The following is a 27500-nucleotide window of genomic DNA, read 5'->3' on the forward strand; positions in this document are numbered from 1 at the left end:
ACGAGTCTCCTGGAGTAGTATACAGGTGATGCTCTGGGGCCCAACCTCGTTGCAACGACTGCAGAAGGAGCGAGGAGGGTAATACAAAAAAAATCCTTTTTCCCTTATTCTAACAGCTTGGGACCCGGAAGCATTACCCGTATACGACTCCTGGTACTTAATGGGGACGCATTCAAACATTGGAAGGTCATAGCTTCGCCTTCCGTGCTAGTCTCTTGTCGTGCAGATGTCACTTAATCCTGCCCCAAGAGAAAATTAGGGACGGGGGGGGGGGGGGGGGGCGTAGTGTAGGGGCGTTGGCCATATGAACTTCACAAAAGATACATTTAGATCGGAAGTCTGTTTCCCGAGAAGTTCGCGACTATTAAGCCTCACGTCACACATTTATGTGGCATTGTCTGATGGCTTTTGGAGACCTATTCTTCATCCAATAAGCCATTAGATTTGGTTAGTCTAACAGATTTTTTTCTCAGTTCTCTCACAAGTATATCAAAACAGAGTCGAGGTTCCGAGGAATATAATTTACATTTTTTCGGTAAAAACCAAGGGAAATACAAAATATTTCCCTAAAAGCTTCAACTCTGTTGTTTTCCTTTTGCATAGTTCGAAATTAAACCAAGCCATTCTTTTTTTCAGTATCAACATTGGACAAATAATAATAATATTGTTATTATTCAGAGGCTTCCAGAGAGACATGCTTTCAAATATTAGATTTCTTGAGTGAGCATCAATTGATAAACAAGAATAAGAAAGACGTTATTTTGGGAATCAGGGAGAGATGAACACTGGAGGCGGACCAATCAGGACTTGAATTTCAAGGCCGATTTGGCGCGAGAGGGTTCTTGACAATAGAACCCTGTCTGTGATTGGTTAATACGGGGAAAATAATATGCCTAGGTTGCGAGCAGCCGTTTCTTTCTCGTATATGTCTTACGCAATCATTGATACTTGTAAGCCAATCTGTTTTAAAGATGCAAAATGTTTCCATTTTCTCGCGTCATACACACAGGTGCACCGTCTTATAGATTCAAGTATCATTCTTGCCTGTGCGCCTGAAAACAGTGCCGCTGACCTGTTGGTTGAACGCCTGTTAGACCATGTGGACAAAGGGAAGATATTCCGAATGTACGCAGCATCAAGACCATGGGACTTCGTACCACAGAAGCTCAAGGTACGTTGCTGCTCTGCCAGTCGTAGCTGCGCTTCCGAGCAGTCTTCATCGCACATCTGTGCACTTTCCTTGGACCCAAGTTTGTTTTTGCCGTGTTACAGTATTCTTGGCTTGCACGCACGGGATTAGACGGACATGTTGGTGTACAAAACAAAGCATTTGCGTTTTGCATAATAATAAATCCAAACCCAAAAGACAAGCTCTTTTGCTGCAAGGATACTCGAAAACCACTCCCTTCCTTATTCTTCTTAAAGTACCTGTCATTAATGATGAAAACTAGTATTCGACTAACTTATCCTCCAATCGTGGTTAAAACAAGCCCAGTCATTCCCATTCTTTTTGGGAACGTTTGGACCATAACGATATGTTGTTCAAGGAGATGGGCAAACAGCCCAGCCATGTCCCAACATTGCTTTGGGGGAAGCGGAAACCGTTTAGGATTTTACAGATTGTGCTAGTAAAAGTGGCATAATATCCTACTAGCAGAACCCATTTTTTGCCTCAATTACGCTCAAATTATGCTCGTTTTTCCAAATTATGCCACTTTTTCTTAAAATTATTCCTCTTACAAAATCAGCGAAACAAGTCCAAAAATGTATCAAGACCTTGTAGCTAAACGTTTTTGGTGTTACAAGCTCCTCTTCTATTGAATTTGCTTTCTTAAATTGTAACGGTCTCTGGATATGTTTGCTGGTTCTGGTATGGTCTCGGGGCAAGTTATCGGGCGGCGTGGCTCACGGTATTTTGCAAACTTCCAAATGAGACGGAACTGGGACCAACACCATCTAGCAACTTCCTGTTCCCGTCATCTCGAGTTAGACTGCCAGCCTCTTAGGGAGGCCCTCCCTCCGTTACTAAAACGCGAATGGGGCTAAAATATTGAAATGTTGAATATACATACCGATTATGCTAGCTGTGCTACTTTTTAAAAATCAGCAAAACATATGCTAGTTTCCTCAAATTATGCCAGAAATTATGCTAGCACTATCTATAAAAGTGGCACTATCTCTATTGAAATATAAGTTCTACTTGGCTGACCCTTGAAAAAACGGAGCCCTTCTCGTTACTTGTACATATTGATTGCCGTGAAATAAGATGTCTAATCATATACATGAAAAACTTCTCCGTTCTGATTGGCTTAGAGAGCTGCAGTTTTCAGGTAGCACAGTGAAGAAAAGAGTTAATTCAGTGCAAAAAGGCAAACCAGGCATTCTAATTGGTCAGTGATCAGAGAAAACCACAAATAACCAATAACGTGCTAGCCATTTATGGCGCAGTTTTTGCGTTATTACGTGATAAGCGTGCGTTGTTTTTGCTTAATTACGACAGAGAAAGGTAAATTAACCGAAAATTAACCACCATTAGGAAGATTTGTGAGCAGACAATTCGTGCGTTAGCCCTTAGTCAGAGCGAAACGAGATGGCACAGGCCTATGAAGGTGAAAACAGGATCTATGAGTAGCACCAAGACAAGAGAAAACCTCAAATGTTTAGCAACATTTTGTCGGTTGAAATCAACAGGACGCTCGGGTAGTGAATTTTGACTCAGTGGGGCATGACGTGTTCTATCCGAGTAAAGAGGAATTGATGACAGACTATAGAATAATCGTTACTACTCTGGTCACCGCTGGAAGGTAAGTAATACAGTTTATGAGAGCGAGTTTGATTTGAATGTCGTGAAAAACAAAAACCAAATAAAATACATCGACTCATCGCAACAGGCGCAAACAGCTTATAGTTTTTACTTTCGAAATATTGCACCTTTAGAATTCTATTTTGCTCACGATATAGGTTTTTTAACGATTATTTCACGAGCATATAACATGGTAATTACCCAACGAGGCGCCTAGCGCTGAGTTGGCTGTAACCAGTCTTATATCCAACAAATGTCAATGGGATGATTGTTTTATTAAATTTTCATTTAATTCTGAACATTTGGACACTTGGAAATTGCAAATTTGGAAATTTTTGAGCTTGGCAACACTTGACGCAACCAATTTCTATATTAGGTTATACGGTTTATTACACGTAACACGAGAATTTTATTCCGTAAAGCTCATTTGCAGAAATATAAACGCTTTATTTTCACATGTAAAAAAAGCCTATAAAGCCAATCAGAATGGCATACAGCTGTTTCATGTGTGGAAGTATAACCAATCAACGATAGCGTAAAGGCATTTCCGAGCAAAATCGTGCATGGCTTTTCAGATTTGGCGGCTTTTTTAGGCGCGCCACATCCAAAGTTTTCCTGCGAAAATGGCGAAGGCGGAGGAAAGCTCTAGATTTGCGTCGGTTGGTTGCTCCCTAGACGTTGTACGGCATCAAGAAATCAAGAACACATTAAGCAAAACGGAGAGAGATGTCTCGTTGCTCAAAAAAATGTCAGTTTCAAGGAACGAGCTGAGAGAGATTGAAAATATTGATGCAAGAGATCTCAACGTGTTAATCGCCAATTTTCTGCTTCAAGTTCGAAAGAAAGACGGAGAACAATACGAACCTACATCGCTCAGGTCTTTTGTTTCAAGCTTTGATCGTTATTTAAGTAAGAAAGACTATTCCTCAACCATTATAGATGGAAAGGAGTTCCGAAAGACTAAAAAAGTGTTAGCCGCAAAGCAAAAGTTAGGGTCAAATTTGCATTTTTTTCTATTGTTAGTGAGTTTCTGTTTCTAATTTGTGTTAAGAAAACAATAATTTCAATGAAAATTATCGTCTTACGTGTAATAAACAGCTCACGTCATAGAAAGCGCTTTGTACGGGGTTATATATATTCACTCGTTGTTTGTGTCAAAAGCCTTCACTCGCTCGTACCTCGCTCGTCCGGGTTTTCACACAGACTACTCGTGAATACATACTAGTTATGCAAAGCTTTCAAGTGGTATACCATGGAACATCCCACGAGTCACCTGTATTTTCTCGGTATACAAGCGAGCCTTTAGGCGAGTGTGTATACCAAGGAAATACAATTGACGAGTGGGATGTGCCATGGTACACCACTCGAAAGCGTTGCATAACTATTTTATACTATGCCATTGAAAATACAGCATCAAACACAATTAATGCGTTGCTTGATGGTAAGATTTGGTGGAATACCGACAAATATACAACGGCTTTCCTGCATTGTGATTGGCTGTATTTTCATGGCATGGTATAAAACCCCCGTACGCCGCACTTTCTATGACGTAAACTATATATATGAGCTGATAACCGAGATTGAATGACCCAATGAGAAAGCTAGAAATGCAATATCCCAGGTCGAAAATTTAATAACCCTCAAATATGCCATATGATCGTGCCAAATGCTGCCAAGCTGAAAAATGTGTGGCGGAAAGCGAGATTTCCGAGAATCTTAACGTTCAAAAGTTCTTAAAGGTTCTGAGATAAAACTTTATTGTACCATTCGCGCTTGTTGGATATGAGATGGTTATAGGTAATTTACTATCTTATGTCCAACATTATAAAATACTTAAAATAGTACGCGCACTCTCATTGGTCAATAGCTGTGTTTAGCTGAGAGTATCCTCGACAGTTATGCAAACCCTCGAATTCTCGACACCCTCGTGTCTCGAATTCTCCCAACTCCCCCTCGTGTTTAGATGAGGCTATGTAAACACGGAAAGTGTCCTCTATTGCTTAAAGAGCGAATGGAATAATTGATAAATATCCCCGGGGGAGCAGGGTTTACATTGTGTTGAAAGCACTGGCCTTCCAGCAATGTGGCCGCGATTCGATTGCCTCCCTTGGCTTCACATGTGGGTCGACTTTGTTGGTTCTCTACAGGTTTTCCTCCGGGTACTCCGGTTTTTCCCGCTCATTAAAATTCAACATTCCATTTGGTTACAATTGTAGCTTTTTTTTTTTTTTACAACATTGTTGATTATTGGAAAACAAAACGTTGATTTTTGGCGGCTATTTAAGGCCAGAGTAGGGCAATGAACCAATCAGAGTTTGAGGCAATTACAAGTAGCTTATTCAAAGAGCGGGAAAATGCGCCTGGGCTAATCACGATTTTCATTGGTTGAAAAATTGGCTGAAGATTTTTGATTTAATCACTAAAGCTTGATTCACACGTACGACGCAAATGCAAACGCAAAGAAATACACGTGTGAACTACCCCAACGGAAATGCAAACGCAAGCGCAGACGCAAGAAATGAAAAATTTTTCATTTTCTTGCGTTTGCATTTCACACGTGTGAACCGGGGAAACGCAAACGCAAACGCAAGGTGAAAAAAGACACAGGTTCCTTCTCGTCCACCATCTTGGAAAGAGGACTTAAACTGCGCCTGCGTGTCTTACTTCCCTTGCGATTGCAGCGTACGTGTGAGCTTCGTTTGCGTTTGCATTTGCATTTGCATTTGCGTCGTATGTGTGAACGAAGCGAAGCAATGCAAAACCAAGGAATTTGCATGATCCTTTTCTCAGTCATACAAAAACTGCTCCATACAACCACTAGAATCGATTGCAAGGATTTGTAAAAGGTCAGAAGTACTTGGCCCGATAGCGGAAGGTGGTTCCTGGCCCACGAATCTTGAGCCAAACGTATGGGTCGTTCAATCTCATTACAGAAGGCAAATTCCATTGAACGTTTGAGACGAATGGAAACGACGCATACGAGAGTGCAAGTTGTACTTAGGGAATGCGCTGATTCTTTCCTGGAAGGTGAATCTGTCTCACATCTGGAAAGATCATAGCTTCAGAGAGTATTTGCAAATCTTTTCGGTATAATCGTAAAAGAATATCAATTTGATTTTTCAGGCTGGTATCAGCGGATTTTCCTCGCAACCATTTCACGCACATCTTTATCGACGAAGCTGGTCATGCGACCGAGCCGGAATGTATCATCCCTGTTGCGAATCTTCTGGATCCCACAAGTGGACAGCTGGTGCTTGCAGGAAACCCCAAACAACTTGGACCCATTATCAGGTCCCCAATCTCGCAGGAACACGGGCTCGGTACGAGCTGTATAGTGGTAAAAGTTATCTCTGGGAGATACCTTAACATATCCGAAAAAATAGGTCTCTTGCGGAGCCGCTTATAGACCGATTCGGCTAATTCAATTTTTTAACCAATTAAAATACTTTGGGAATAAAACGTTTTGTTCCAAGTATGTCGATATCATTTGTGAATGCTAAGTTACCGTGCAAACGCAACACACAAAGAACCTTAATCCGAGAGATTTCAATTGGGTACAACATTGAATTAGCCGAATCGGTCTATTAAGCTATAGCCGTCTTAGAGGAGGTCTATTTCATTTGATGTCATGTTTTAATTTATCCCGTGAGAGCTGTTAATCTGGCTTGTAATGTGTGGGAATATGTGGGATATTTTATATTTAAACTGCAGAATTGAAATTGCTTCAAAAGAATGAAAATAGAAACTCGCAATTGCCCAGCTCCTAGAGAGAGAGCAGTTTGCAGCGCAAATTACGCGGTGATGAGTTCGATTTGATTCACTTTCAAACCTACTATAGATTTCTTTAGGCTTCCTACCATTTGGAATGACCATTCTCTTGAAGTGACTTCTTATCCCTAATTCACATGTATGATGACAGTCCATATATTGCCTGTCATGAAACTTCTTCATGAAAATCAACTAAGCTCATATGGTGACCGTGTCAACTTTATGGAGGATACACTCTCGCTTGGCTGAAAGTTGACTTGGTCTTTGTAGCATTTTGTGTAGTAATCTAGAGGTTTCTGCTCGATTAACTCTCTCACAATAAAACTTAAATACCATTTGTATATATATTTCCCAGAAACCTCGCTTCTTGAACGGTTGATGACGACATGCAGCAGTTACTCACGTAACTCCATAGGCAGTTACGATTCTAAACTGCTAACGAAACTCTTGAATAACTACCGGTCACACCGAGCAATCATCGAGATTCCCAAGCAAATGTTTTATGACGATGAACTGAATGAATGTGCAGGAGATTTCAGGTGAGTTGGTATGCATTGAGACACAGGGGTCGCGGAAAAGACTACCTGAAAGCCGAAAGAGCCAAATTTCACAAGGAATTTTCCCCAAATCTAGCATCTTTTGTTCGGGGTTTTCTCAAGTCAAATATGCTAAAATCTCTCAGTTGTTAGGAATGAAATGTTAAGAGGCTTGAAAGTTTCAGTTTTCTCTATTCTCACACAGAAATTTTACTGTGATCCAAACATGAACTATATATGAAAATGAATGTGGGGGGTTTTTGTACACGGCTAGAGGGTGTTCACCCACCTGAGAGATCTTAAGCAACGAGAACGCGAAACTCGTGATGTTTTCAAAGTCGCCTGTAGGGGCGTCCAGTTTTTGACAACTTCCAAAACATCACTCGTACCTATCAATTCCGAATTACTGGAGATGCGATTCCCTGTACAGATGGGTGTAGCAGTGCACTGAAATTATGAGTATTTGACGATCTCGTTTACTTAAGGAATGTAATGCTCGATTGGGAAGAGCTGCCAAACAAGACCTTTCCAATCATCTTCCATCCCGTTTACGGCAAAGATGAAAGGGAAGCAAACAGTCCCTCCTTTTTTAACGTGGCTGAAGTGGACACCATTGAACGATACCTGAAGAAGCTGTTAGATGACAATGTGAGAAGCAGAAGATTAAAACACCTGTCACCAGAGATGATTGGGGTGATCTCTCCTTACAAGAGACAAGTAAGCCACAAACATGTCTGAAGTATCAGCCATCTCCTTACTGCAGACCACTAGGGGGTTCCCAACCCGTGAAGAGCGATGGAGCAAGAAGATGGCTGACACCGTTTTTTGTACCAGACATTAAAATAATTGTGCCAAACGAACCTGATTAAACATTTGTTTATTGAAGTCAGCGTTGTAGAGTCGTAATAGGGAGTTATTGCAACAGTCGCAGATACGAATACTACAAAGGGAACACAACAAAAACAAGAATAGCGTTGGTTGAACGAGAATAATACAGTTATCGGGCTACACGCGTGCGGCACGCGTTTTAGTACATTTTTAGGCCATATCGCTGCCCAAACAACAACGTAAAATGACCAAATTGAAGGTCTTGATAACAGTAAGCATACAGAAATGAAACGCTCATTCATTTCTCTTAATCCGTGACCACCGGAGCGTAACGCAACAATGTTGGATCCGTTTGCACAGCTCTTCCAACATTGTTGGGGTCACGCACACACATTACATATCTGGTCTCCTTGGAGATAGCAACGCATTGACACATTAAAACAATTTACAAAGTTTTATGGGTCGTATCCTTCCCATAATACACTGCACTCCTTACATTGTTGGGAGTTGTTTCGTCTGTTTGCACGTGGCTTAAGGAGGGTAAGGAGATGTAGGCTTTTGAATGATAAGAGGCGCGGTATAAGCTTTGCAAAGGGCCGGTCTCGAAGGATAGTGTACGATGCGTAATTCAGAAAAGAACGTAAAGAATGAAAGAGAACTTTAAATATGGTTGTTTAACATTGTTGTTTTTTAATGTGGTCGAGAACTTAGCTAAAATATAAAACGCACTGCATTTGTGTAACCATTTTCCCATTGAAAATCGGAGGCGGTCCCATTTGATTATGTAAGAGGCTAGTGTGCATGGTACTAACAAAATAAATCTAGGCTCGGGGAAAGAGATTGCTAATTGGCACATATGATTTTCCGACAAAGCGCCAGTGCAATTTGGGTTTCAGGACAAACTTACAGCACCACTGACGCATTAATCCCCTTCTTGGTCAGGTTCAAAAGATCCAAAAGATGATTGAGAAAAGGCGGTTTTTAAAAGGCATCAAAGTTGGAAGCGTGGAAGAGTTTCAAGGGCAAGAAAGGCGAATTATCATTTTGTCAACTGTTCGAAGTACCAAGAAAGAGTTTCTGGAGATGGACAAAGATTTCCATCTTGGATTCTTGCATAATCCCAAGGTAAACGTTTCGCAAAAAGAAACCACTTACTGAAAATCCGATTTATCATAGTGGGATGTACATGTAACTCTTGAACGAGCTGCCATTAGATCTTAGAAGTCTAGATACAATTAATTTATTCAAGAAACATTGAAAGAATGATCTTTTTAAAAAAGCATAGAATGTTTAACTTTTTGATAATTTAGAAAAGGATTTATTGTGATATTTTTATAAATAAGACTGTAAATAGGTTTTTAATGTATTCATATTTTATTACTAGTGGGATCTTTTTAATTTTTTTAATATTATGAATTGTAAAGCGCTTTGGTCAATTGGTGGAGTTAGCGCTATATAAATTATGTTAAATTAAATTTTATCACTTGGCCGACACTAGTCTTCCCCTAAAAGTCATGATTTTGCATTCGCAGATACGTCAGACACCCTAAAAACGCTCAATCGGACTGAAGAGAGTGCTTGGATCTCCTAGGCTCTGAAATGACATTTCTACATACTTGTTAATGAATATTTAGGAGGAATGTTGTTCATTTCTTTGCTTTTTTTCCGATCCGGTGGACCAGAGAATCTTTGCCGACCCGCTGTTATGCTTAAACTGGCCACGAAAGTAACTGGCTGTATACTGATCAAGTGACTTCTTAGGTTCTGGCTGTTTGATTTACTCCATACTTCTCGCGCTGGAAACACCCTGTAGAAATGTTGAGAATTACTCCGGCACAAGCCTCATGAACTAGCTTCTTTTTTCGTGCTTGTTTTACATCAGAGTTAAAAGTTCTTGCATATCTTGATCCTGCACTTGAGACCTGCACTTTAACCGTGCTTTGTCATTTTAACTCATTTTAGAGATTCAATGTCGCTATCACTCGAGCCCAGGCGCTATTGATTTTGATAGGGAATCCAGACATGCTTTCCCTGGACGAAAACTGGATGAGGTTGGTAGACACGTCTTCTATTTAATTAATAATTAACAACTATTCACCAAAAGTGGGTGAATAACTGTTTTAGTATATACTAAAACAGTGAGATCATTTAGCGCAAAAAGATGATTGTAACTCATTTATTCGTGCAACGATTACACTATTCTCGGGCGCAAGTCCCGCTCGAGTTGCTCGGAGGTGAATATTTAACTATTCACCGAAATGGAGGTGGCTAGCGGTGGATATTTATCCAACGCTAGCCACCGACACTGGGGGAAATAGTTGTTTTAGTATATACTAAAACAGTGAGATAATATACAGCACAAAAAAATTAATTTGGATGTTTTCTTCACGTGTCACGGATGCAAATCGGGACGCCATTTTTTCCCGAGTTGCTCGGAGGTAATATACAGGAGACAGGAACATATACCGTGCATTTTTATCTTTCGACACACTTAACAGAAATTTTGGTGTTTTCCCTGAGCGGGAATCGAACCCACGCCTCCCTGATTACTAGTCGGGCATGCTAAGCCACTACACCATCAAGGCTACCACGCTGGCAACGCAGCAGATTAATGAGGCGACTTAGCAGCGTGAGGATCCCTAGGGCCCAACTTTCCATCACTTGAGTGTGTATCCTTGCCTCTAAAACCCCAGACAGGGTTTAGAACACATGAAAGTTAGAAATTTCGAGGCAAATGAAAGTTATAGACAATATACAGGAGACAGAAACAGATACCGTGCATTTTTATCTTTCGACACACACATCTGAAAAATTTGGTTTTTGCCCTGAGCGGGACTTGAACCCTCCCTGATTACTAGTCGGGCATACTAAGCCGCTACACCAGTTTGAGCCACCTTAATACAAATCTGGTTAATCACAAAGTGCCTGTCAAATAAGAATACATGTATCAGGCTTAACGGAGTTTGAGGGAGCTACTGCTCTGTCAAGGTTAATTATGTTAGTTCCTTTTTTTTCTTTCAGAATCCTGCGATGATTCCGAAATCAGCCTGAGACAGCACGTAGAGCACCCAGAGTGGAAGAGGCGTGAATAGGTGAACTTGCCTCCGTCCGGCCACATCTACCACAACATAGAACTTATCACGCAGTCGTTTTCAGGGGTGTCGTATTTCACCTCCTCCCACCGTTGGAAGGAGATGAAATACCGTTTTTTAAAGTAGCGTCCGCGGAATTTGAAAAATTTCAAGCAACGTTTTCATATTAGGGACATTTAGTATCGCGTTTTCAAAGTCGACCGCAAACTTCAAACCGCGGTGAGCCGTTAGCGGTTTGCCGTTTGCCGTAGGGACAAAAATAGACTTTAGGGAAAAACGCGCCATGTAAATATTTTAATTCAACCGAGCCAGTTTCCTCAAGGCGGTGCAAATGATCAGCAAAAATGTGTTCTTTCAAGAGTTAGAGAGTTAAAAAAACATAACTTATTGTTTGAAACGTGAGTTCCCACAGAATTTTAAGGTGAAAAACGCTGCGGTAAATCACTCACCGCAAGAAGGGTATCTAGCCGTTAGAACCTTAACCGCAAACTGCAAACTCGACCGCAAGGCCATGTCACGTGACACTCAGAGGTTTGCCGTTTCCCGAAAAATACACGATGCTAAATTTTAAATAAACTTGTAAAAGAAATAACCAACCTGGGTTTCAATTTCTATGAATATTTGTGCTGTCATGATCGAGTGAAGCTGCTCTGCGAATCGTCATTCTTCTACATAAGGAACATTGGCAGAATCAGAAAGTTCCTTACTGATTCGGCAGCGGAAATTGTCGTACATGCACTGATAACTTCGAAGTTCTCTGTATTTTGGCTCACCAAATTACCTGCTAAGGAAACTGCAATCAACACAGAATGCTGCAAATATTGATTATCTGAATGCAAGTTCGACCACATCACTCCAATTCTCATTAAAGACATTAAACTAAACTGGCTTGCAGTTCGCTTCAGAATAATTGTTTAAGATATTTCTCCATGCATAGAAATGTCTCCATTGCATAGCTCCAGTCCAGACTATCTAACAGATGCCATCGAGGTTAGAAAATCGTCTAGTTCCCTAAGATCCATCGATGGAGTACTTGGTTGATCTTGGTTGATAGAAGATTGCACATGGTTGACTACGGAGACAGGTCTTTTCATGTAGAATATTGTTTTGCCCATAGAGTAAAGAAAATCGTCCTCAATTGACATTTTCATTGAAGACTCATTTATATAAACAATTTATTTTGAATGGTTTAAGAATTATAACTGAAATAGGGCATTCTTACTATTTATTATTTAACATTAACACATAGTTAGAATTGATAGATGTCTATTACTAATCATGAACGTATACTAGATTAAACGCATTTTTTAATTGTAAATTAATTCTTGTAAGCATATGTAGTTTTTATGTTTTAACTTTGTAAAGGGCCTTGAAGTTATAATATGAGTTCAATTATTATAATCATTAAATTATTTGAAAAAGTCAAAAAGATTTGTTTTTCGGGTTTTGACGCATGCCAATCATTTGTGGCAGTTGAGCCTTCAGCTTGCGGACTTCAATTAGTTTTCTTTCCCACACGCCTGATTACCTCGGTCCGTACATACATCTTATTCGATGGTTTAACATATTATGTAGATTTAGCCAAGCCTAAAAGTGGAGCTCCCGTTTCTAGCCCCAGAAAGCAATATAGTGTATACGGAAATAATTATGCTTCAGTACAAAATTAATTTATACAGTCACAGTGATCAAACACCTCTTAGCTGACAGCAGTAAACAAACAAACATTGCAAACAATAACCAACAATTTCAATCACAACTAAAACTGAATTACATGCACAGTAAGACTTAATCTCCTTCCCAACATTTTCCGTTAGGTTGTTACACCCTCTCTTTTCAGTTTAGAACAAATCGCAGGTTCGTGCTTATCAAACTGCGTTTCATAGTCTTATCTGGCCAAAAAGAACCTAAACGTTCGCAAACATTGCTTACAAGTGCATTCGTTGCAGATAAATGTACTGCAATCCAATATAAATTTATACGGCGTCGAGAGTTTGGTTGTATTTTACATGTCTGACGAATGATGACAAGAAAACCCGCCATGTCTGCTGTAAGCTTGAATGGCGACGTGGTGTGTGCTTGTTGAAATATGCCAGAATCTCTGTAAACACGGAGTTGCAAACGTTTTCAGGCCTTCGTTTTTCTTTAGCGGCTTTCTGCAAAATATGTGAGGTAGCGAGGCATGCATTACCAAGGAAAACAATTAAGCTTACCAGAAAGCTAACCCGTTGTACATTTATCAATCGAAAGTGGTTCAGCGTTGTCTGTACTCGTTTATAAAATAATTAGGATTGTACGCGCACCCTCATTGGTCAATAGCTGTGTTTGGATGAGAGTATGGAAACACGGCTATGGCATCACACGAATTTCGATTGGTTATGTATTGCCAGAAGCGCGTTTTGATTGGTTGGTAGGAAATATGAGCCTGTGTCGAGAAAAGCTTTTTAAATCAAGAATTTTTCTTCATTTGTCGAATTATCTTTGAGAAATATTTTCTAAAAGCAATAGAGGACTTTTTCCCGTGTTTCCATAGCCTCATCTGAACACTCGGGGTAGTTGGGAGAATTCTCGACAGTTATGCAAACCCTCGACAGCATCTCGGGTTTGCGTAACTGTCTTGAATTCTCCCAACTCCCCCTCGTGTTTAAATGAGGCTATGGGCACTTAAGGCGCGTTTACACGACAGAGGAAAAATGGCACGGGTCCGATAAAAAGTGGAACGGTTCCAATCATTTATCCGTTCCGCTACGGGACCATAGGCGCCTATGGTCCCGTAGCGGAACGGATGAAAGTTCACTGTTTCTTTACAAAAATGACTGGAACTGTGCCACTTTTTATCGGACCCGTGCCATTTTTCCTCTCTCGTGTAAACGCGCCTTTATGGTCCCGTAGCAGAACGGATAAAAGTTCACTGTTTCTTTATAAAAATGATTGGAACCGTTCCACTTGTTATCGGACCCGTGCCTTTTTTCCTCTGTGGTGTAAAAGCGCCTTACAGTACAGTGCAGACGTCAAAGTCGATCCCTAAGAGGTATGGAAGAAAAATTAAGACTAACAGAAAATTCGAGTTATGCAATTGATAATGATATTGTCAATAGATGGTCCCTAATATTGCCGCCTGGAAAACCATGCGTATCATAAGATTTGTGATGAATGCTTCACAAGCGAGGAGAATGAACCTTCGACCGATCAACACGCTATCCCAGTAAAGTGTGCCGTTGTCATTATCATTTGGTGGACGAAAAGGACCATGGAGTATGTCCAAGAGTTCTTTGTTGACTACATGCTGCTCAGCATAACCCTGGCGTCTCCTATGCAGTATTTCTTTGACCAGCCAATACATAAGAAATGGCAGTGGAATTATACAAGCAGCGAGGAACTCACCTGCTGTAATAGAAGATCTGTATAGCTTGGAAGATCCACAGTAGAGGACGACGATTAAAGGAACCAGGAAAAATGCAATGTAAGCAAGGAGAAGATACTGCCACCATTGCATGCATGGGATATTTGCATCGATAAAAAGCCTTCTTCCAGATCCGATAGAGACACAGTGCACTAGCCTAAAAGACGTCTCTGCAAGCCTCTCGTATCCAAGTAACAGCACTTCCATGACAACGGCCATATAACAGATGAGGGATGGCTTTCCCTTGCCCATTAATACGTTGAAAACAGAATGCACAATATAAATGACCAAAACGTCAGTCATAGTGAAAAATACTGTAGACGAAAGGAGAGCCTGTTTTGTTGTTGCGGTGAGTCCTGCAAATGGACAGCCAAGGTCTTGATTTTTCGATTGGACATGAAAATTATTTTCAGATATTACAAATTGGATAAAATTAATCTCTCCATTTAGTTCTTCTATTGGGACCACCATCACAGTTTCGGTTGCTTTATAAAGTTAAAACGTTATTTTTAAATAGCCAGTATCGGAATGTTCAGCATCAACAATGCCGTCTACTTCTTCTCCCGAGGGACTTTCTCCTCTTTTCCTAAACCACAACATTTGGTTTGTCAGGATGTGCAGTATCGGAGGCTTTTGCAAAAGATAAAGAGCAAATATTATCGTCAAAAAGATGGTCACAACCCACACAGAATAGTCGTTGCATTTTGTCAACTTGCGACAGTTACTTGAGAAAAGAGTCTCAGTAAACCCTTTGCACATTGTCCACAGAGAGTACCGTTCCTGTTTCCTTGGCAACTGTTATAACCTGTTGAATCTGTTGAAGGACAGTAATGTTCAGGACAGGCGATAAATTGTAGCTCCTGGGGACGGCTAGATGTTGAATAACCCCAGAAATTTGGTTTAGCAGCAATATTACTTTCAATGCAGGTGGCTCCGAAGGGACATGTATGGCACTCAGGAGTGGAGGTCACGGCTAAGCCTTCTGAAACCCCTGTTTGAAGGCTGTAATAACCAGGAGAGCAGGGTTTACAAGAATACTTCAAAACTATAGTGTTCAATATGCAAATGCTCTTGTTTTGCTCTGTGTATACAAAGTGCGTGCTATTTTCTAATAAAAGCCTCTGTCCTTCGCTACACTGTATCTTCGATCTTTCATCCATATCAAATAATCCCCCATTAGAGATATCAACAACTGGAACAGTGCTCCTGCTAAATTTCAGTGATATCATTGATGTGTTTTCAAATCTTAAAGGACCTCCGCTTCCAGAATACAGAAAGCTACCTGCATTATACAAGGGGCCGGTTGAAACTGTCATATTTCCTTTGTCCTCAAAAACGAGCAGTCTACGAAATCTACGCGGCCTGTTCCAAATGCAGAATAGACGTGTCCAGTACGATGAATGCCAAAATTGTCGCGAAAACTACATCGCCTAAACGTGGTGTTACCATTGATAATATAGACAGCTCTAACTTGAATTACTAAGTTTTACACAAAACTCGTATCCTCAAACAGTATCAGACTGTTGTAACGCCATGAGGAGTGTGTACCTCGCGAGTTCACACACCCAAAATTACGCGCTTTGTCTGGATTTAATAAAACAGAGATGGTGCCAGCTGCTGTCTCGTAGAAGTAACCAGTTTTGTTATTTCTCCATGTTCGTCGGTAAGCGACAACACAATTACGAAAGAGCGAGCGTCTTATTATCACATGTTTCAGCCCTTCAAATAAAAGAGCAAAGTAGCTGGGTGGTCTGTGGTGGAATTCATTATTGTCAATTTCGATGACCGCCTTTGAGAAATTGACATGTTTGAGTTGTGGGATCATTAAGCGAATAGCATAACTATTGCTAACTTCGTCCCAAGTCACTGTTTCGTTGCTCGTGGTAAACCGGGTGTTTCTGATACCTACATGGACTGATGTTGGATCTAATAAAGTTAGCATCGTGTCATAGATATTATTAACAAAAACAATTATCAATGTAAATATTAATTGGAAAAGAGTCGTTTTTCGGAGGTGATGACACTATTTGCAATCCATATCTAAAAGAGATGAATGTAACGTTGAAAAGATTAATGCGATATTTGGGACTTATGAACAGACCTGCCCTTTTATTTACTTTACTCTCCAGGAAACTGTCCGAAACTGTTACCATTCCTGCGTTTCCATTTCCGGCCATTATTTGGACAATCCTCCCTTTCGTCGGGTTCAACGCATCTTCCTTGAAAATACATTTTGAAATTGCTACATTACTTTCGCCTCCGGTAGTAACTACCCGAAAAGCTCCGGTGCTTCTTCTTCGAATTTTCTTCGTAAACCTGGACTCCTCTAGTGTCACAATTCCACCATCTAGTAAAACGTCTACATCTATGCATTTTTTTTTGTATCGATATCCTCTCCACTGTTTAATAGTTACATTCCTGACGCCAAAATATAACCTGTGGGCAGGAGATGCAGTGCTGGTGAAAGGACTAGGCCTTCTTCCAATTGATATTGCGCATCCAGTCCGGGCTGTACATTTGCTGAATGTAACATTGGCGAGGTCGATTGTTAGAAATCCGTGTTTGCTATTGGCATAAAGCGATCCGCCGGCGCCAGCTTCATTGTTATGGAAATAAGAGTTTACAATCCTCAAAGATCCATTAATTTTTGCAGTGATAGACAAGCAAGAGCCGGAATTGTTTTTCGAAACAGATTGGTTGTAAAACAACGAACCTTTAATGATTATAGCTGCCCTGTCGGACTGAACCACAATGCACTGCACGTCTGGGTTGTCATGGCAAGTGATGGAGATGAACTTCGCTTTTGTTTCTCTAGAACGTGAGAAATAAGCTTTGCAATCTTTGTTTTGATTTCCCATGGAATTTTCCATTGTGATATAACCTGACATCTTTGTATGTTTCCTCTGTAACCGCCGTCGAAACGTTAACACTTATGAAGGGACCTTTACTGCCAGAACTGATAACCTTAGTGCAAGAAATGTACAAGTATATTGGACACAATTCATCATCTTGAACCGATGTGATCTTCATGATTCCTCCTTCAGAACGGCGTTGGCCGTATAGGCCATTGTTTTCAAGCATAGCATTTTTGATGTTAAGACTAACAGAAACACTTTTCCTTTCAGTTTTATTGAGTAGGAGAACGTTGATGCATTGAAAATTGAATTGCTCTGAATATCAAGCTGAAAAGATGTAATGTTCTGTATTGCAATAGCCAAGGCACTTAAAGCATCATGGAAAGAACAGTTGTAGATTAGGACGTGTTGACAGTCGTCACAACTAATTGGCGTTTGTTGAAAATCGATTCCTGACAGCTCTAACCTGAATGTCTTCTGCTCATCATTTATCTTTTGAAAATGAAATCCTTCAGTACATAAAACGTGTGGAGTGGAGTATAAACCCTCAATAGTCAAACTTTTGTTGATATAAATACCTCGATGATCAATGGGAATATTGCGATCGGCTTTACAGCCATATGGGCATTCCTTGGTCCCACGTCCATCCAGATAAATGTACCCACCATAGTCCACGTGATGAACGGCAAGGGCAATGGACTTACAGGGAGACTTTGATTGCCACAAGTTTTACAGTCATTTCCATGAAGAGGCACAAATACTTTCGCGATTTTGGAACCTGAAATTGTTAATGAGAGCAAAAATGTGTATTGCTATGCGAAGAGGAAGGACCATTGTATAAACGGTCCGCTCAACGATCAAAAACAAATTAACGACCAAATGACCTAGCAACAACGTCACCAATGAGGGTTTTTGACGTCTTGTAAGATCTTCCTCGCGAAAATTGCTAAATTCATAGTTGTTTTACTAGTTTTTTTTTTTTTTTTTGCAATTTTTTGACGAATTTTGCGATTTACGCTCGGATGCGTTTTGAGGCCTATTGTGTAAAACTACGGCTTCAAATAATATCCAGTTAAAGTCCTGTATTTCATAACACTTGATAAAAGGGGGAGAAAAAGAAGTGAAAAAAAGATTAAAATATCATTGCATTCCACCCCAAGGTAAAGAAACCGCGACCCTTAAGTATCGAACCGACTCTAGCAAGCTAGTGCACTTTACACTGAAGCATACGGCATAGTGATCGTCACAATGCCCGTCTCTACGCTACGCTAATCAAACAAATGAAAACGTTGCTAACCAAATTCCTTAAAAGTTAAAGGAACATAAAACCAATAAGACACCGTGGTGTTGCTATGGTAACTTCCTACATATATAACTTGTCGAGTGAATGATCTTGCCATTTTGGACACTAAACAGATAATACATGTACATGCCTTCAATCATCTATCAAACAACACATTCCTTAAAATATGGGAATGTTTTTGAAATTGTTCGATGCTTCGCTTGCGCGCTTAAGCGAAGCGCCAGGATAGAACCAAAGGAATCTATCAGTTCGTCCTCCCGGAAATCAAAAGTGCTTATCTTTAATCAGTGCGTTTCTAATCACTAGCATGGCCACTTGTCGAGAGTCAAGTTCGACCTCAAAATTTTATTTCTCACTGGGACCCTTAGACCGGCAAGGAATGCAAAACTATTTTAAATATGGTTTATCTTGAATCATCTTTGCGTATTCATAACCGAGCGGTCATCGAACGACTTGGCAATAACACTGATGTATTATTTAAGTTTTACCTCCGTGTACAGTTTTTCATTACCACGAAAACCCTGATTTCAATATTCAGAGTTTGACTTCGAGCGTGCTGCAAAAGAGAAGAAATTGAAAGACTACATATTTCCCCTAAACCATTCCCAAACAAGCAGAAATTCAACTTCTCCTTGCGAAAACTAAGTGGCAAAAATCCTTTCATTTGATAATAACTTTGGAAAAGTCATTTGCAATGTTACAGAACGCACACTGAAGATGACAACATGTTATAACACAACTTTTAATAAAAATGATTTCGAATTAATAACGATGCTATTGAAAAAATGTTTAAATTGTCCTCAATTTTAATTTTGTCACAACGTTCTGCCGGTACATTTAGCACTACTGAGAAATTGCTCGAGGAATCAAATAAGGAACTCGATCATTAACTTAAAGGAATTATCGTATGACGTGTAAAAAATAGCTTAGCATTTGCTTAGTCTGTTCGATCTCGATACTTGACATCCGTCGTCAGTGGTAAGTTATACAGTTTCCACAACTCGAAATTAAGTAAACAGTTTTTTTTCCTAATTTATCATTAGCTGATACTTCCACACTGAGCTGGTGCCGTCTATTTCGTTAAAATTATTGTATTTATATGCATATCACTTCGGCGGTCAAGTAGCTGGAATATTTGTCCAAGACTCACACTGTAGAAAGAATATCTACCAAAGTGTGAGACAGACTATTTTCCGAGTTAGGATTTCGAGTTGGATTTCGAATTGAATTTTCCAGTTGGACTTCGAGTTGGGTTTTCCAGTTGGATTTCGAATTGGAAGGTGAAGGGTTTTGACAGGCCTACGCGACTCCTACGTTCGCGACGGGATGTATACAAAGCATGGACCCCCAGGTCCATGGACCACCCCTGTGGACTCGGTCCATGGACCCCTTCATGGACCTGGTACATGGACCACCCCTGTGGACCACCCCATATTTTCTGGTTACAGGCAAAAATTCTTCAAATGAAAGAGAGAAGCGATTCATGGACAAATTAAACAGGAGCCCATGATTAGGAGCGAACAACAAGTTAGTTTCTTGTGATTGGTCATCGAGCTCCTGTTGGAATTTCATTCGCGGGTAATTCAATCCAAAAGTAAATCGCGGCCTGTAAAAACGCCGTGACAGGAATATAGAGCTGTTGTTCGTTATGGGCTACTGATTTAATCAACTGTCTCTTATAGACACTTGCACCACCTATTTGATAGCTCCAAAGGGATTTGTCTATAACCTGCACTTCAAATAACACATTTATTCCATTGATCGAGTCCTTCACCGGAACAAATGAGCCCAACGAATTGACCTGCCCCAAACTGAGTGGCTCCATAGCTCAGTTGGTAGAGCGGATTGCACCAGCATCGCAGTGGTCACAGGTTTGAATTCAGTAGGAGCAGGAGCCCAATTCTACCTGCGTTAAAGCTAACTGAATTTTTCTGGGCTGTATAATTAACAATTATTCCATGAGCGCACGTTGGATATGAGATGGTAAATAGCCAACGAGGCGCGTAGCGCCGAGTTGGCTATAACCAGTCTCATATCCAACAAGGGCGAACGGAATAATTGTTTTATTAAATTCCTTTAAACTCCAAAAGTTTAGAAAGTACGAAATGCGGGCGAAAAAAGCGAGTAAATCCGAGCGAAATCAAAAAAACTTGATGAGAACCGATGCGATGTCGTGTAACACCTTGTGGTCAGACAGACGCAGGCTGGTCACAAAAACATTTCTAACCTTTTTGCGTACTTCTAAACGTTGGAATTTAACCCAGCTGTCCAGAAAAACTTTTTTTTTTACTTTCTTCAGAGAGAAATTTCGCTCTCCGGTGAAAAAACTTTTAGCTTGGCAACACTTAGATCAATCATTTACCATATAAGGTCAAACCAAGGTATATGAGCTGATAACCGAGATTGAGTGACCCAATCAGAGCACGAGAATTGCATTATCCCAGATTGAGAATTTAATAATAGACATTATTCCTTAAATTGTCCAGACGGGTGCCAGGATCACTTCCCTCTTTCGTCTTAAGATTTTTCTGCATGTAACTTTACAAAATTAGGAGGGGGCCACAGGGGTAGTCCATGCGCCGGATCCTTGAAGGGGTCCATGGACTGGGTCCAGAGGGGTGGTCCATGGACCTGGGGTCCATGCTTTGTATACGTCCTTCCTGACGTTGTTCATTTGCCTTTGCCTGTTCAATCCTCTAAACTATTTTGCTTCTTATAAGTTTCTGACAGGCACAATATACTGTTATATTTAGAGGCTTTTTTTTCTTAAAAAGAGCCATAGCATTGTAGCCGCCTGCAATTGTATAGATGTCATGGGTCTGCGTTAACCTGCGCGCGTTTCCCGTTGAGTTTAATACCTCTTTGTTTAGTGATGCGATTTCCAATGCAGCTAGCTCTGGGCTCATTCATATTTGCAAGATATGATTTAGCTCTCCAGGAAAATTTGCTCTGGAAGGACAAACTCTAACATTTTCCGTGAAGATGTATATATGTTGCATTATATATTTGACACTGGGCCCGCCTGTTTTATATTATTGCAATTGCAAGATGTTTGTTGTCACGAATAGATACCTTTGTCTAGCGTCGCCAGAGACTACTGAAACTTTGGTTGTAAAGCTATTAGCTTATATTTAGAGGTGTCGCAGATAATGTGTTTCTTGTATTTTTTATATCCAGTATTTAATCTTCTGATCTCGATGTTTAGGGTTTTGACCTCCGTTGCTGGCTATTCTAGTCATGTCTAGCTGGCAGCACACGATTCTCGTACAGATTTATAGGGGGGCATTGGGGCGTATAAGAAACCGAAGAACCGCTCAAAATTTCAACCAAACCAAAAAACTGAAGTGAATTATGATTTCGACTAAAACCGAATACAAAACCATCAAAACCGAAAATTTACAGACCCGGATTTACAAACCTTAATCGATCTGATACATTAGGGGCACCTGGGCCCGGTTGTTCAAAAGCCGATTAAGGCTAACCCAGATTACAAATTAACCAAGGAGTTTATTTCTCAACTGGCAAATGTTGTTCAACGCTGATATTCGGCAACGTTCTACATTAGAAGAAGTCAATCTTGAAACACAAAAATAAATAAAAGAAACTATCACCAAAAAGTTGAAAACATGAAACACAAGTTTATGCTAATCCTGGATTAAGTTAATCGGCTTTCGAACAACCGGGCCCTGGAGGGTACGGACTAAGCTATGTTAATTTCATCACTGTATGTGGAGGCTATTTGTGAATGAGGTATAAATATCTTCTAGTCTCTGTTTGAATTAGGGATTTCGCAAACGCAAAAAGCTATCCTATAGTTCTGAAAAGTACCATCGAAAACCAAGAATTTTGAGAAGCTAGACGTTGATTCAGAGATTCGATTGAAGTCTTGCAGCAATCAGTCATCTGCGACCTGTCTTGACTGCAAAATGGTCTAACATGCAATTGCACAGTTTAATTGTTACCTTTTTGGTGGTCTTCGGGAACTTAGTGTGACGTTTACTGTGGTAAGAAAAAGGTACTTGACGTAACGTTTTAAAACAGGAGTCGATTATTGAACTCACTGCCCTTCCATATCGCGACCTTCCTCCAAACGGAAAATTTGGAGATGCCCCTAGCTCATCCTGCTGGCCTTGTAAATTGGTGTCATCGGTACTGATGTCAACACCTTCGTCAACGCTTTCGTCGAAGAATTGGTCTTTCTTAGAGTGACTGGCTTCTTCCTCTTCACCCTTGCTCAGATCTCCCCTTGCCAACTTCGAGGTGGCGTTGATAAAGAAATGTTGGCAATGTCCCGTGCTTAGCCATTGTTGTCTCTCGCCGCACTGTCCTTTGTCTTGCTGCTGCACCATATTATGAGGCCCAGTTACGCAAGATTTAACAGTCATGTGAAGAAAGGTTGGCCGAAGGTAGAGGTGTCACCAACGGTACATTTTTAAGAGACACATTGGTGTTGGGCTTAGGGTACCAGGATCTTCGACTGGTGTGATAATACGCAGCCCAGTGTGTAGAGCGTTTCACGCTCTGCTTTACAGTTGCACCAAACGATTTAGCATATTGCTTCGACATATTCACTCTAGATACCGCGTATTCTCAGTGCAATTAAGTATTCCTATGTGAATTCATTGTCACAAGCTATCAGATATTTGACGGCCAGATGGGGTCAATTACGATAACCTCGTTCTCAGGGGCTCTTTGTAAATTGAGACCCTTGGAACGAGGATGCAATTACGACTGCTCAACAAGCAGATATTTCATGATCGATTAGGCTTTCAGTCTTTTTATAGTAATGTAAATCATTATATTGATTCCATTGACTTACCAAACACAGTTCTTTAGCTTCCGCAGGCTTCTCTCTTTCATTTTCAATTTTTTTCAATTTTACCTGAACTTGTTTTTTTTTCTGAAATTCTCCCAGTTTTTCCCCTCTTCATAAAAAAAGGCGACAGAGATCACAATTGCTTTTGACTTTCTTCCTTTCAAGACACGTTGGCAGTCTCGCAACCTGACCTTTAGTTACAAGCAAGGCCAAAGTCCCAGTTCAAAGGCACACGACCAGAGAGGTTGAAGTTTGTTACGCATTCTTCTCAACCATGACGTCTGCGTTTGGCTCCTGCGACACGCGCTCGCGGTTGAGGAAATCAGAAACCAGAAACCAAACAGGCAAAACCGAAAACTGCGTTAGATACCAGATCCGAAAAACCGCTTGTATTTTGGCCGAAAACCGAAAAGCAAATGCTAAAATGAGGAAAAACACAAAACCCGAAAAACCGCCCTAAGTATCTGCCACTTTACATGGCTTTGTTCAGGAAAGACCATTGTTGCGATCCTCCATATTGATCTGATTAGTTGTTGGTATTGGTTCTCTGTACTATAGCTCCTAGTGCAACTCGTACATGTGTGACAATGTTGGACATTCTGCGGTTAGATTTCATTTGTTAGTTAGGAAGACACTATAATAAGACAGTTTAATTTCTTTATACAGCATATGTACTCGACCTTAGCCGAGTCAAAAAGAAACCAGCAGAATAAAAAATAGGGGACTGAATTTTTATAATCACGACAAAGTAAAAATTAAAAAAGAATCACCCACAGTACCGCGTTTTCATTTGGTTACCCATCAAAGCACGAACCTAAGACGGGAGCCAGTGCTTTACTTGTGGTATCATTCGCAGACGATACAAAGGGAAGTGTCGTGAAACTAGAGAAATGAGATTCCTGGTTTAAACGGATCTTTTGAACAATTTGGCACTTTTTTGCGAAATCTTTTTGTCCCGTCTGTTCTTGTTGTTCGAAATCCAACTCGAAAATACAGCTCGAAAAGCCAACTCGAAAATCCAACTCGAAAATCCAACTCGAGATCCAACTCGAAATCCTAATCCGGTAAACGGGCAACCTCTACCAAAGTATTATTTCATAAAGATGATAGGCGAAAGTTTTTCTAGCAATATAAATTAACAAATTACCTGAGTTTTTGCTTGACCACGCTAACATGAAGAAAGTCGTTATCAAAATTTCTTTATACGCCATTGCCGGTGACTAATGTTTGGCCCACATGATTAATACTGATCTCATCTTCGTAAAAGATTTCTGTGATTATGACTAACCAATACAAAATGCTTCGAACCAAATCATCACAAGTAATAAAAGTTGGTTGGAAAGCCAAACGCGATTCTGTTTGTTTTATTAAGTTCGGGAATATGAACGATCCAATCTTCCAAAGTTCAAATGCCCGGAAGGGGGCGGGGGGAGGGGGGATGTTGAAGTATCGAGTTGATCGGAGCCTTATTTAATACTAACCTCCAAAAAGTCATTTATATTGTTAAGCCTTGTTTCCACTGGCTTATGCTAGTGAAAACGAACGTCGACATAAGCATTAAATAACAACCACGGCATCCGCCATTTTGTTCAAATGCTCAGGAGCGGAGAATCTGGAACGAGTGCTTTAATTGACCAGACGTAGTAAATTTCCTTGTGCTTATGCTGCGTTTCGTTTTCGACGCCAGAGGAGGAACTCGATAGTGTCTTTCGATCTCGATACTTGACATCCATTGTAAGTGGTAAGTTACACTTTCTACAACTCGAAATTGAGTAAACAGTTTTTATTCTTAATTTATCAATAGTTGACACTTTCACAATGAGCTGGTGGCGTCTATTTCGTAAAAATAGTTATTGAGTTACATGTGTTTTTTGTCCTTTTCGATCGTCTCTTTGCAATCGGTCCCCGGGTTACACTCTTCTTTCCCGGCCCAGGCTGAATATTCTTATTTTTCTGCCGATTTTAGACTGAAAATATTCTTGTATTATTCTTGAATTATAGCTTATGACATTTCCGTTTTAGAATTTATTGGGGTATCAATTACAAGTGTTTGGTATCTAGATCTGTTTTCGCTAGGTTTTGTTACTTAAAAAGAAAGAATTTGTCATAAAACTTTTTAGCGGTTTAGTTAATGTCTTTTGTGCTGAATACTGTACGTATGTATTACATGTACCGTTCATCGAACTGTCATTAGCGTTGAACATTTTGTTATAGCTAGCGCAGGTTGTTTCGTTTTGTTGGCTAGTTTCGCCGTTCAGAGAAAGGAATAATTTTATACGGTTAAATTAAAAACAAAATTGGATTGTATTTACAGATGTTTCAACACACAAAATTATATCTATCCTTTTCAAAATCTCAGCCTCGCCTTCATTCTTAAAATATTCTTGAAATTTCGCAAATTTCAGCCTTGATATTCTTATAGAATATATTCTTATAAAAAAAGTGTATCTTTATCAAGTATGACAAAGCATTAAGTTCTGAGACAGGCAGGAATGTGGGGTTTTCTTGAGCTTCAAGCTGCCGTGCCCTTTTTAATCATGTGCCAAGTTATCGCGAACAGTAAAACAAAAAACACTGCTAAGGCGGAGAGGTTCTTCGACTGAATTAACAAACAGAACCCAATAAATCAAAAATCAAGGTTTCAAATAAACCAGAATCACTTCGGCGTTGAACCCAAGCGCTTAAAGAATTTGTGGTGAGGTGGAAAAATTATAATCAAGTAGTTGAGACCTAAAGACCTTTTGAAACGTTATAGGTTTTATAGTGACAATGTGCCGGAATCTCTGTCCAGGAATCGTACTGTAGAAATATCTACCAGAATATTGTTTCGTAGAGATAAAGGCGCAAATGATTCTAGCTATAAGAAAACAAAAGCCATGGCGCAAGAAAAACAAACAAATTACCTGATTTTTTGCTGGGCGACGCTAGAATGAAGAGAGTCCCTATCAAAATTTCTTTATATGCCATTGAACAGATTGATGTTTGGGCATATGATTGATCTCCTCCCCTTAAAAGGCCGCTGTGATTAAGGCTGGCTAATCCAAACTGCTTCGAACTAAAGCACCACAACAAATGAAAGTTGATTGGAAAGCGAAACGCAAATCCGCTTTTTTTATTACAACATCCGTATTCAATTTTGAATAACGACAATTTTTTTTCGCAGGGCGGGAGGAGGAGACGGTGGGAAGCGTGCAGAGAGAGAGGAATGGCAGTTTAGAAGGACAATATATTCAATACAATTTTTCCCCCGCGTTACTAACTTGTCCGTGTTGAATATATTTTACGAGTTCTGCAGGGACAATCTTCAGCCAATTGAAAACTGTTCTCACTAAATCTCTAGTTCCCCTGTGACTTGACTTCCATTTTATACACCCTGGTCAGAGTTTTTCTCTGTCCTTGTGTGGGCCCATTTCTCTTAACTTCTTGGTTGAACGATTAATTGAAATTCAACGACAGTTTTTCTCTCTTTGCATCCGTGACATTACTACATTAAATAGCCTATTTACACTGCAATGATCATTTTTGTGAACTAGAAAAGGGCTAACACTTGTACTCTTCTCCAGTTGCTGCCTAACTGGAGACTTGTACTCCTCTCCAGCTTCTGCCCAACTGGAGACTTGTACTCCTCTCCAGCTGCTGCCCAACTGGAGACTTGTACTCCTCTCCAGCTGCTGCCCAACCGGAGACTTGTACTCCTCTCCAGCTGCTGCCCAACTGGAGACTTGTACTCCTCTCCAGCTGCTGCCCAACTGGAGACTTGTACTCCTCTCCAGCTGCTGCCCAACTGGAGACTTGTACTCCTCTCCAGCTGCTGCCCAACTGGAGACTTGTACTCCTCTCCAGCTGCTGCCCAACTGGAGACTTGTACTCCTCTCCAGCTGCTGCCCAACTGGAGACTTGTACTCCTCTCCAGCTGCTGCCCAAACTGAGACCTGTACTCCTCTCCAGCTGCTGCCCAACTGGAGACTTGTACTCCTCTCCAGCTGCTGCCCAACTGGAGACTTGTACTCCTCTCCAGTTTTGCCGCGATTGTTGTATAGGAAAAGGCTAAGTATATAACAAAGCACTTAATGCCTAATCCTTCCGGAAATTAGTTAGT

The 27500-nt window shown here is 40.4% G+C and overlaps 2 protein-coding genes across 4 annotated transcripts in view; one reads left to right on the forward strand and one right to left on the reverse strand.

The window, feature by feature from the left end:
- LOC138029058 (putative helicase mov-10-B.1) overlaps window positions 1-11882 on the forward strand; it is a 222651-nt gene extending 210769 nt beyond the window's left edge. The window contains exons 10-17 of one of the 2 annotated variants that reach the window (XM_068876749.1): window positions 1010-1171; window positions 2692-2804; window positions 5927-6123; window positions 6927-7110; window positions 7593-7824; window positions 8878-9060; window positions 9898-9986; window positions 10957-11881. In XM_068876749.1, the coding sequence (XP_068732850.1) occupies window positions 1010-1171; window positions 2692-2804; window positions 5927-6123; window positions 6927-7110; window positions 7593-7824; window positions 8878-9060; window positions 9898-9986; window positions 10957-10969 (1173 nt within the window). In that variant the 3' untranslated portion in view covers window positions 10970-11881. Of the gene's footprint in view, window positions 1-1009; window positions 1172-2691; window positions 2805-5926; window positions 6124-6926; window positions 7111-7592; window positions 7825-8877; window positions 9061-9897; window positions 9987-10956 lie in introns of both variants that reach the window. The other variant, XM_068876740.1, reaches the window with a different exon arrangement.
- The window catches only part of LOC138028949 (uncharacterized), an 85223-nt gene extending 58798 nt beyond the window's left edge, over window positions 1-26425 (reverse strand). The window contains exon 1 of one of the 2 annotated variants that reach the window (XM_068876604.1): window positions 26305-26425. In XM_068876604.1, the coding sequence (XP_068732705.1) occupies window positions 26305-26368 (64 nt within the window). In that variant the 5' untranslated portion in view covers window positions 26369-26425. Of the gene's footprint in view, window positions 1-24548; window positions 24673-26304 lie in introns of those variants that run through there. The other variant, XM_068876598.1, reaches the window with a different exon arrangement.
- Between the last annotated feature and the right edge of the window lie 1075 nt (window positions 26426-27500).

This window comes from Montipora capricornis, chromosome 2 (genome assembly GCF_036669925.1).
Source record: "Montipora capricornis isolate CH-2021 chromosome 2, ASM3666992v2, whole genome shotgun sequence".
In the NCBI taxonomy this organism is placed as follows: Eukaryota; Metazoa; Cnidaria; class Anthozoa; order Scleractinia; family Acroporidae; genus Montipora; species Montipora capricornis.